Source organism: Falco peregrinus, chromosome 2, assembly GCF_023634155.1.
Source record: "Falco peregrinus isolate bFalPer1 chromosome 2, bFalPer1.pri, whole genome shotgun sequence".
NCBI classification, from domain to species: domain Eukaryota; kingdom Metazoa; phylum Chordata; class Aves; order Falconiformes; family Falconidae; genus Falco; species Falco peregrinus.
In genome coordinates this window covers 1,138,120-1,150,434 of record NC_073722.1, presented here as the reverse complement: position 1 = coordinate 1,150,434, position 12,315 = coordinate 1,138,120, and the positions used below count along the sequence as shown (strand labels likewise).

Below are 12,315 nucleotides of genomic sequence, written 5' to 3'. Positions count from 1 at the left end.
AGAAAGTAGAGAAAGAGTAGAGAAAGTTTTATATGCAGGTATGGGTATAACCCTTCAACTTTATAACAGAACTGGGAACTCAGATACTTTTTTTTACCTTTTTTTTTTTTTTTTTGAGGGGGTGTGTGTGAAGCAGGAAGTAGGGACAATGCATGGCATACAGAAAACATAATATTACCTTGTATACTCATAAAGTGCAGGTACAATGCTATTGTACTGTCTTCTGATAGCAAGTAAAGCACCAATGTAACCACATAAAATCAGCAACTCATTCCGAAATCTGTAAGTTGACAAGTATTAATCATGAACAAAACCAAGCATTTGCAAAAACATTAAACAAACTCATATTCAAATTATAATTTTAAAACCTAATTTATCCACCCATCTTTTGTGGAGAATATATGATTTCTCTTTATGCTTACTTTCTGTGTGATGTAATTGTTACAAGAGACTCCATCCGCTTTATACTGATCTCAATTAGTAAATTTTAAATAACACATACAACAGATAGTTATTAAGCATAATCATGTAAAGTTACAAAAACAATGTCGCTATGACCTTTGAATGTGATAAAACTCTAAACGTAAATAAAATTGCCCCTCATATTAGTGTGAACTTGGGTTTTGCAAAGTTCTCCCACAGGCTGCAGGTAAGAGTTACGCTTTTTGCTCCTTCTAGGTCTTCACACATACACCTGTGCAGTCATAGCTTCAACCACCTGTCATAAAGGTGAACCACAGCTATCCAGCTATTTTAAGAGTTAATTCTGAGAATGACAGCTCAAATTTCCTTAAACACTTTAACATAATAATCCATATTGTGTCTGGCACCACTGCTCTTCTCCTTCAGGAAACTGAAACCAAGAGCTTATCAAAGTGAGATTCTTCACTCATTGTAAATGCCCCACAGAGAATGAAGCAATAAAGTATCTTTTTTCTTCTTGCCAAACCATAAACATTTAGGAAAATTCCACATTCTGTTCTCCAGATTGGGAATTAGCCTGCTTGCTGAAGTTCTTCTGTACCCCTCTTCTGATAAACAAAAAATGATACTAACAGTGTACATATATATATATATATATATATATATATATATATATATATATTTATTAATTCCAGAAGTTTCCTTTAATGAAAATTCCACTTTTATAAGTAAGGAAAATATACTTACTCACTGCATTTATGCAACACTAATCGTTCAGTGCGTATGTAACTTAGAAGATCAAGATATGGACAAACTGAATCTAAAGTCCAATCTGAGCCACAAAGTTGTTCTGTTGAAAAACAAACAAAAATATCTCAAGAAGCAAGCTGTACAAATGACTTAGGCTTTAAAGGTTTCTTCATCCAAGTATCTACCTTTCACGTACTGAATGCCAACAGGGAGAGCCTTTTCAGGTTCTGTGCTTAACAAATAGTACTTTATAGTTTCGAATATATCCCCATCTGCCTGAAATGTCTCTGCCAACCGCATACATTCTTCTACATCAGGAAGATTACACTGGAAAACAAAGATTTTGCCAAAGAATTACTGTAACATTCAAACAATTCTCTAAGATGCATAGATATACTGAAGTTTGCACATAACAATAAGATCAAACGTTCTCTGAAAGAATAGTCATGATTTGAAGCACATACCTGCATATAACGTGCATTAAGAAAGTCATCTAGATCAGAGAACAACATAGAAGGAGAAGGTTCTGCAACTTTAATTTAAGCAGTATCAGTTTCCATTGCTAATGTTTTTGTGAACCTTTAACTACTGTTTAATAGATATGCAGTCTGGGTTGAACCTTAAGGAAGTTAGTGGAGCAGACCCTTCTACTGCTGAAGAGGAAAGTGGTGATTTAAAGGAAATAATAGGCATAAAATGTAAACCCAATTCAGGATAGTACAGAAAGCTGAGGTGCCAAGACATGATTAGGCTGCACTTCAGTGATGAGGAGGTTATAAATCATACTGACAGGTAATTCTGAAGATCATAAGCTATTTCAGGAAATAACCCACGTCATTGAAAGACTACACACAGAGTAGACTTAAAGAACTAAAGTTCTTGTGCAATACCAAAAATGAAGTCAATGAGGACTAAAAGAGCAAAAAAGGATATGTAACGTATAAGACTGTTAGTGACAAATTTATCCTACAAATGTATTTGGCCTTCAGTTTTCTGAAATAAGTATACAAATCAATACATAACCCCTTGTTAGCATTCAGGTAAATTCTTTTTTGTCATACCTTTTCATGCAAGTCACTTATTTCTGCTGCGCATCCCGGATAAAAAGCACATAGTTTTACTAACTGCAGTTTATTATCAGGAATCATCATGAGAAGATCAGCTGCTAAATCCCTGCACAAACAAAAGATGACATGTAGTTACTCTTGATGGTTTTTAATAGGAGGAGACTGTTTTCTCTTTTACATTCCTTTTATAAAGAAGAGTTTACAAAAAAACCCAGCAACCCAACAACTATATCCAGAGAAGAGCAGAAGCAACCTCAGCCTTGGAGACTGGTGCACTAAATGAGGCTTAATGTATTTATTTGGAATACATGTGTTAATTTTCTGTTGCTTTAGTTGGCCGAACTAAACAGCTGTGCAATCCTAAAGCATCAGAACCACCTCAAAGTGAGGTGGGTGTATATGTGAGCAGGGATGGGAAGGTAGAGTAGGGCCCATCCCGTATGAAAGAAGGAAGGATGTTCATGTGGCTCTGTGTCGTGAAACCATCCTCAAACTTCCAGGATAGAGCTCCATGTCATCAGTAAAAAGCATCTGTCAGTCATCCAGAAAGGCTAGTGCTTTGTGACATTACAAAAGAGATTAAACAAGAAAAAAAGGTGACACCTATTTTCATCCTTCTGAAAGAAAAACTGTTTTAACTGACATTTCTCAAATATTCCTAAATTTTTACCATTTGTTACCCCCTCCTTAACATAACAAGCAGCACTAGGGAAAACATGGAAATATTAAGAAATTATTTTAAAACAATTATTCTATTGAGCATTTAATAACCAATTATTCTGGTTGTTCTATAACTCTTCTAATCATGCCGGCATCATTTCTCCTGTGACCCACAAGACTGACTTGCGCCTGTGTAAGGCAAAAACTCTGACCGAGTTCCCTTGGATTTTCAGAATGTGGTCCTTGGCTTAAAAATATTCAAGTAAGCTACTGTCCAATATTTACAGCTTTACTTTACTTTAAAGTAATGATCACAATTTAAAAATTAGAACACTTAGTTCAAGCTTATTGTAAGCATTAGTAAAGTCACACGCATTTCAAATCTCTCTCTATATATAAAGAAGCAAAATACCTGTATCCAAGTGATGGAAAGCTAAAAGGAAGACATTGAAACAGTAATGAACAAAATTTTGTTTTGTATTCTTACTTTATGAAGGAAAAAAATCTAATAGAAAATAACTGAACTACAACAGCAAATCTAAGGGTCAGGTTAAACAGACTTTAGCAATGGAAAAATAGCTTTCCAATGCCTTTTGACAATCTAAAGAAGCTAATGCCAAAAGGTCTTTGGAAAAATCTGTTATCCTATTACTATGCAATAGCTACTTTTCCAAGTTACAGACAGGCTCTTTCAGAATATAGGATATTTCACAAGTTCTTAAACTATTTTCAGGATCAGTTACTCTCATGTACTCATCTTCATAGGCAATTTAAACATCTTTTTTTAAGTGATTAGAAATTGCTCGGCCAAAAAATTGAAATAAAATGTTTATTTAAAAAATAAAGAAGCCAACAAACTGTATTACCTGGAATGTTTTTTTTTTTTAAGAATCAACTGTCAGTATATAAAGAACAAAATCAGGTGGCTAAGTCTCGAGTAAAATACCACTAGCCTTCTGAATAGCAGAAGGTTGCTTTTAGTAATATTTAGGTACTAAACACAAAATGAAAACTGTGTTCTTAAAACACTCACACATTTTTCCAAGGCTGTAAATTCAGAAAGATGGGGAAGGGCACAAATGTTTAGTATGACTTATTCTGATTTCTTATTTTAGAGTACTTCTACAAAAAAATCTCAAAACCAAACCAAAACAAAACCGAAAAAACCCAAAAAACCAAATTTCCACCAATTACTGATTTCATTATTAACCCATCAAGGTCCTTTTGGTATTCCTTGAGCTGTCTACACCTAAATTAGGTGTGTCCCTGCAATGAAATGTTCCCAATAGATGGATATCCCTAAGCCTAACAACCAGTAAGAACAAAAAAGGAGCTTTTCAAATATCAGAGGCCCTGGAACTCCAACTTCCCCACACATGATCTTATACATGCAGCAGACTGAGGGGTATTATGCTGTGCCAGTATCTCTTTTATTACAAAACACAAATAGATTCAGGATATCTGATCTCCTACAGAACAGAAAAACATGCTGTAATGGCTGCAAATTAGAACCCAGGATTGCAGGGTGTAGCTGCAATAGGTGTTCAGTATAGTACATGAAACCCTGTGACAAATCCAGATGTATACTTGGGCAATATGCAGTACATCAATTTAAAACTTTATCATGTATACCATGTAGTGTACACATGCCATAACTTTACAGAAGTTTTATGTACATACACACAAATGCCATACTATTACAAGTACTTGTTATGGCACTGAGATCAGGAGAAGCTTTTGTTATGGAACTGGAAAAATACACTTTTTCTTAATTCTCGTCCAGTGCTCCTATCAGAGGCTACATAAAAATCATTCTTCACAATAAAGGCAGGGAGATCGGAGAAGGATCTTCAAAGGCTTTAAAAGCTGCAGATGGAGTTGCCAAAACAACCCCGTTAGAACTGGTGCAATGCAGACACGCTAAATCCTTGCAAAAGCCAAGCAGCAAGTCATCCGTTTCCTGGTTTATCTTTTTCTACAATAAAATTGCATAAGGCAAGTGAAATGCTCTGTAGAAAGGAGTTGCACTGTTTCTCCCAGGCTACCTCTAGATACTTAAACAAATACCAATCGTAGCAGAAAAATTGATGCTCAATTGCAATATCTGTTTAAGCACACGTTTTCTTTCAAATGTTAATTCTGAAACACCTGTACAGCTACCAAGTATACCTTGGGAAGATTTTCTGCTTTTCATTTGTAGACAAAAACCAGACCAAAACTGTATCCTTCAAAGTAAAACCACAAGAAAGAAAAGAAAATTTACCAGAGGTAAAGTTTCCCCATATGCAACAGAGAAATTACTCCTGCAGAATTAAATAGTAATCCTGTTTCATCCTTAAATCTTGTCAACTGTCTTGTATTCCTAACACCAGTATAACTCCTCTGCCTCTTAATTTTTTATATTTTTCAAGCAAGTACTTAAAAATCACTTCACACATCCTACTGAAGTTTCTGTTCCTTTTGACTTTATAATTAAATTCTAGCCTTGCTTTGTCTGGAGCAGTCATTTTCACTCAGCACAGACTAGGACTTGCTATGCTACCTATCGCCCAAGTACCTAGGGTTTTTTCAGCAGGTTTCATACTCTGTTTGACCATAACTCTTCTCTCATTTACCACGCATACACAATGTATTTTGAGATTAAAGCAGAACATTTGCATGCCCTGTACTTCAAAGGTCTAATACAGCAATTCTTATTCTACCTACCCATGGTGGTTTGCTGTCTATACAGGTTTCAGAACAAAACAACTTTATCGTTTCGTCAGGGGTGGGGGTGGAGGGTGGGGAATAATCTTTGGATTAAGAAATTCTTACCATGTTGTTACTGTCATACATTTTCTTGCTAGTAATTCTAGGGCATAATGTGTTGCTTGTGCTGCACTTTCTCCTAAGACAGTACCCACACTGATTGCCAACTCCAGTTCGTTTCCACGAATCAGGTTTGCCATCGCAAGCTTGCTCAATGAAAAAATTACATCATTAAGGGACACAAGCATTTCTGGGGATTCACCATTTTGAGCATATGACATTCATGAGACTGCTTTTTACAGAAGGACAAAATATGCATTAATTAAAGCAATTTTATATATAATTCAGGTCTCCCGAATGAGTAAATAATTGCGCACCACATGATAATCAGTTTTTAAATAACCAAACAGATTTCCTTTAGCAGAATCTTCCTTTAGTAAACTAAAGAGGTTACATAAATATCATAACTAAAAAGCATGATAGCAATTCCTTCTAGTCTTAAGACATTAACTTTCAGACTATAGTATTTCCCCTCTTTTTTGAAAACAGACTCAAAAAAAGAAACCAAACCAGGAAGGCTCCTGTTCTGACCCTTCCTGGGCAACTGGGGTTGCTGATAGGCATAGCAGAATATTCAACAGTAAAAGACTACTCAATAACTTGAAATATGTCTATTTTGAAATACAGACATTAACTGATTACTGTTTTCTTTCTGAACAGCTCATTAAGATGGAATTTTATTTATTCTGAGGGATAGAGGAGCAAAAACATATTGAGTCAGCAACAACAAAATCCAGAGAACGAGGAAAAGAAGTAATTTGTAAAACCACAAACAAAATGAAAAATAAATAAAAAAATTTTCCTATATTTCATCCCTATTTTTATACTGAGGGGTAGGGGGTTGTTCCTATTTACTTCATCATTTAGCCTACAAATTCAAGATAGAGATTGCATCTTTTGTAGCACAATGAAGTTCCAGTTCTGAATGGGTCTTCTGAGTCACCATAAATGGGAAACAGTAATACTTATGTGTCTATGTATATATGTAAGGTACTTCTGTACCTTATATTTTCTAATATAACAAGATACTGTATATATAAAAATACAATTAAATAACAACATACTACTTTCTATGCATGACAGAAATCTTGAAGTTAGTAGCAAAACTTCCCTGATTCTATTAACTTGAATAATGTATGAAGATCAAACTCTATAAATATATACAAAGCAAATACCAAGTAAAAGTAGTACATTTTAGAATGTGGTACACACATTTTAAAAACCAGTTAAGATGTGGAGATGTAAAAAGGAAGTCAATGTTAGCTTTTCCATAGTTAAAGAGAAAAACAAAAGAAAACAAACAAAAAAAAAGATTACCTCTATATTTTCAACAGCCAGATGGCAACATGCTGCAAGCACTGCATGGCCATCCTGGAAATACCATTCTGCCAGCTCTTTACTGACCTTGTGCAGAAGCCTGCAAGAACAAAACATGAATTCTGCAAGATCACATAAATGTTGGAGCTCTTTGGCTCTTTATTTACTTACAAGTCACCACGTTTGCTTCTGTACCCTACAATTTCTGTATTTGATTTACAGATAATGACAGCACTAGCTTTCAAAATGCAGTTTGAGCTTCACCCCCCACTTATGCTGGTGCATATTCAGTAAGTCAGTTTCCCAAAATCTACATCAGTATGGAAATGCCTCTTCAGATTAACAGAAGAAAAATGAAATATTTGGATACTCATTCTGTACTTGTAAACTCTACATAAATACCTAATTGCTCAAAACCTGCACATGTAAATGAAGTAATTACACAGCCTCCAAGCTGCTTTTGTTACTACACATATAACTTGATTATGTAATTTAGGATTCTCAGCACTCTTCTAAACAAGGAGAGATGCATGGTTTCTTTTATGGACACATACAATGAAAATATGGCCATTAGTTTATGTTGTCAGAAGCTTCACTGATGACAAACGGTGAAGCTTCAGGAGGACAAGGTGCATCAAACATAGTGTCTTACAGATACTTGTTAATGCTAAATCTTACTGAACTTATCAGAAGTTCTAAGTTAATATGCTACATATTTAAACATATTTAAGTGCATAGGAATGGTCCTTAAATATCAAGCAAATGAAAAGGATAATTATAATACATACATATGAAAAAATCTGTTTGGTGCCAGGAGGCACAGCAAGGGAATTATTCAGTGTAGTTGAGCATCAGTGAGTTAGTAACTGTTATACGTACTAGAAGATGTAATATTTTCTTGTCAAATTCTACATTGCTGATGCCAAATTAAAGCACTAAAGTTTATCTCCCTTGATGACTTTACTTTCTGCACTAAAATGAACTAGAACAACTTACTCGTTGTAATCATCTGTATTGTTTCCACCAGAATTTGAAGACCCACTTGTTGTGGAGAGTGGTGAAATCTGTATATTTCCCTCACAGGCTGCCTAGAAGTGAATATAAAAATGGATTAATGCACCGATCAAACTGATTATTCAATGTGATTTTTCACCCCCCACCCCCCCAAAAAAAAAAATCTAAGATCTGTAAAAAGCCTTCTAAAGCACGGTTATAAAAAAGGAAATATTTAAACAAATGAACTTATTCATAGCTAAATCTTAGACTAGTTTTATCCAGCCATACAAGAAATTCTACAGAAAAGACCTCTTCCTTCCCATGCATTTGTACAGGATTTTTTCCAGTATTTGAATACATTTAAAATGGACAGTGAGGAATACAACCTTGAGTTTTAAACCTCAAGGAACAAGTGGCTGTGAGTAAAGGATGAACTCCATAATACTCCTCAGTAGGCATGCTAGCAAATCTGCAAAGGTTTATACAATGGCACAAGTTGAACCATTTTGTGCGTGGCAATAAATTATTTCTAACATTAAATGAGAAGAGATCAGTGTGAGTTAAAAGGAAATTCTTTCATGTGCTTTAGGGTGTAGCTGGGATTGAAAGGCAAAGAAAGTCCTGGTATTTTATTGCTTTAAACTTTTGAGAAGACGACTATTCTATGAATTGTAATAAAAGCAACCCCTTCAATGTGCCTCTCACAAATAAAATTAAAATATTTCTAAAGCTTTAAGGTGCTTTAAGGTTCAAACACTGTTCTGTGCACTATTCAGCTACTATTAGAGGAACAACAAAGAGATAGACAATTTTTATAGGACAAATTCACATATGTTTTTAAAATTTTATCTTTGAGGCAACTAAACTTTCAAGGACAGGCAGGCATGACAATGTATGAGAGACAAATCTTGAGAGTGTATTTAGCAAACTATACTAAGCATGCAGAAATTAGTAAAAAAGAATAAAGAAATGGTGAGGCAGAGTAAAACAAAGTATCAGTCTCACATGTCTTGTGTGCTCTTTAACTTGTGTTTACATTAAGAAGCAGAAGGGATATATATGCTTTTGGTAATCTCTTTACTGTTTTTTGGATTAATTTAAAAGTTTGATTTCTTATACTGATTACTGCTGCAACTGAGCAGTATCACCCCAAGATTCTAGACAAAGCAGTATAACCAAGACCTCAGGAGAAATACAAGAGAAACCCTACACGTTTTTGATGTTGAGGGCAATACTGACCGCTGCTGCACATCAGGTTAATTTTCTACTTCAACCAAAAATGAATATATCAGTTTTCATTATGGGAACCTGATTGAAATTTAGAAGAATCAGGCTCAAAAACCTGTAAACATGAGACAGCTTTTTATGATTTCTGCATAAAGATCGGTCAAAATAATATGAAAGAGTAGAGTATCATTACTTAGACATTTTGCAAAAGTGAACAGAGCTAGCCTATTAAATATGCTTGTCATCTTCAGTGTTAGAAAAACAGCTACATACATCTCCCACAGTTATATGTAACAATACCTGTGCAACAAGAAGAGCCTCTTTAAGCTGGCCTCTTGAAGTAAAAAAAGAAACTAGTTTCTCCACATCCCCGACAGCTATACAGTATGGAATGACATCATCACTTTCTTCCTGAATTAACTGGTCAGCTCTCCTAATTAAACAAATGAATAAATAAACAAAAAATAAAATCTACATATATAATTGATCACTAACCTTATCTCTATGGTACAGGTGTTGGATGAAGCCACATAAAGTTCACTGAAACCCATCTGCCTTTCCAGACATGAGAAGACTTACTAACTGTCGATACTGCACCAAAGAGTTTACAGTTAAATGTTGCAATTTATGCTTAGCCCTTCACCTTGATTCCTGTACACAAAATCACTGCTGAAATTCTCCACAGTTCAACCCCAAAGCTTACTGAAGAAAAAGCAGTGTCACTAGTATGCTGTAACAAAAGCCACGGACAACTGACACTAGTATCCATCCCTCCTACTTGCTTGTGTCCTTTTAGGGACAGAAGCTACAATTCAGCGTCATGATTTTATTACCTTACCTTTGCATTAACTTCCTCCAATATTTCATTGATACACCAGGTGCAACTGAGAGTGCTTTGTCCCACTAGAAGAAACAGCAATACATTTAACCTGATCATTTTATTTTATATAAAATAGCTGTATCTTAAACTAGTTTCACGTTTCTTCCATTAAAAATAAATTTGTCAAGAGGTTAAATAAGGTATGAGCTATGCATTTGACTGCACATGTTAAATATAACATAACTGGAGCAAGATTACTCTTTTCTGGACCTGTGACCCATTTTATTACTACCCCATCTTCACTAGGGCAGCTAGTTTTCAGAAACCTTCATACTTTATTGTTCTTCAGTAATGTTCTGGTATTTTACCTCTCCAAGTTCTACCATTAGTTCACAATATCGCTGAATTTGTCCTAATCTTAAATGTATTTCTGCAGCTTCTTTAAGCCTCTCCTCTTTGCTTGGTGCACCAATACCACCTCCAAACTTGGACATTTTTACTGTTGTCAGTTCTTGTGCCTTGGACTGAGGGGGAAAACAAAAAGATTAAAAAAAAAATTAAAAAAATAATGGTTTTCTGTGATGAAAGCAAGTTTTCTTTAAGCATGAACTAGTGTCAAACATTACAATGGATTATAAAGGCTATCATTTAAGAAAAATTTTGAGAAAAGGCTAATTGGAAGAGATTATGAGATTACAGTGAACTAATTAGAAAAGTTTACAATGAGATTACAGTGAACTATATATATTAAAGTAACTGCATTAGTTTTGTGGCACACATTTTCCTCTATTATCTTCCTTTAATCTTTTTTATATTTTTTATTCTCAACCACATTCTTATATGTAATAGTAATTCACCCAGATGTCCATCATAAAAAACTTGACATTTCTGAAATTTCACAAAAAATATTTGTGAACATAAAACATACAGAACTAGAAACTGTACTTATAACATTATAATAGACATCCATATAAAGAAAGAATAAAGACAGTGGGCTCAGCCTGTGTCCTGATCTGTCATACTCCATTAACATTATAACTAATAAATTATTTATGTTCCCAACCACTACAATTTTTATATTCTTTTAAGAGATAAGACTAAATTTCTCCATCTGGCAGTGTTTGAGAAACAAGCTGCAACAGGATCACATTTAACATTAAAAAAACGCAAAAGGAGCTTCGTATTTCAATAATTTTCAGTTGTTTATCATCAACACATGCAAGATGGTGTTTGGTTATTCATGGCTTATGGCTTTACAATACCACATATGGAGGAGGGAGAACAAATTTTGAACATTCTTTATCAGTGAACTGCAATGTAGACTAGTGGCAGCCGCTGAGAAAGGCAAAGGATCTGTTTTGGGGTTTTTTTGTATGTTTTGTTGAGGTTTTTTTTAACAATATTACTTTTTTACTTGGCACCTGTATCTTTTTTTAGTTTTCATGCTCAAGTCGGCAGTGTATCCTCTCTGTTTGCTAGAAACAAAAACCACACTTGTTCTAGGTCCCTACTTGATCCCAAAATGTCTAGGTGCTGCACTGCTACTACCCATTTTCCTAAGGAAAAATTGGTATTAGCAGCCATGCACAAGCAGCCAGCATCACTCTACTCCTAACTTTCTCTTAAAGTTCTCAGGCAAGATTCTGAGTCAGCAAAAAGACAATAAAAATGCTTTTAATTAACGTGAATGCTTCATCCAGATCACTGAATGCTCAGCAATTATTGTAGTTACTCTAGGTCACCCAAATTAGATAGCCATGAAATCATGTTGCAGGGACAAACTGACTGCTTGCACTTAACGAGTCAAGAATTAACACCACCTTCTCAGGCTAACTGGCTGAGAAAACTGGGTTTTGGACACACATGCAGCTTCATAGTAGCAGAGCAGCTGCTATTAGTACAGTTGACATCACCAATCAAAAAATTCCATCACTTAAGAGTCAAGGTAGGACACTAAGAGTCTGTGATTTTGCAAAAGGGACAGCCTGCAACAGCAAACAGGTGATACCTGGCAGGTATTTAGCCCCGGAGGGGGGAGATGGGGTGTTATGCATTTGCTGATCTATACCAATAGAGAATATTTACTCTATTTCCAGCCCAGTCATTACAGTATGGGATTCTTTAGTATCCCTGAGAAGTCCCTGACGGAGCCACATATTCCCGTATTCTGCAAAAATTGTATGTCTGGTTGCATATTCATAGACGAGACTACAAATAAATTCATGGCCTAGTACTTGAAGTTCCCAT

The 12,315-nt window shown here is 35.0% G+C and overlaps 1 protein-coding gene across 1 annotated transcript in view; it reads right to left on the bottom strand.

The window, feature by feature from the left end:
- WDR17 (WD repeat domain 17) overlaps positions 1–12,315 on the bottom strand; it is a 65,215-nt gene that overhangs the window by 6,914 nt on the left and 45,986 nt on the right. The window contains exons 17-27 of the mRNA XM_055795957.1: positions 10,437–10,592; positions 10,087–10,151; positions 9,549–9,681; positions 8,022–8,113; positions 7,026–7,125; positions 5,715–5,854; positions 3,313–3,333; positions 2,235–2,346; positions 1,359–1,500; positions 1,171–1,273; positions 179–280 (exon numbers count right to left, since the gene is read on the bottom strand). Coding sequence (XP_055651932.1) covers positions 179–280; positions 1,171–1,273; positions 1,359–1,500; positions 2,235–2,346; positions 3,313–3,333; positions 5,715–5,854; positions 7,026–7,125; positions 8,022–8,113; positions 9,549–9,681; positions 10,087–10,151; positions 10,437–10,592 — 1,166 coding nt within the window. The remainder of the gene's footprint in view (positions 1–178; positions 281–1,170; positions 1,274–1,358; positions 1,501–2,234; positions 2,347–3,312; positions 3,334–5,714; positions 5,855–7,025; positions 7,126–8,021; positions 8,114–9,548; positions 9,682–10,086; positions 10,152–10,436; positions 10,593–12,315) is intronic.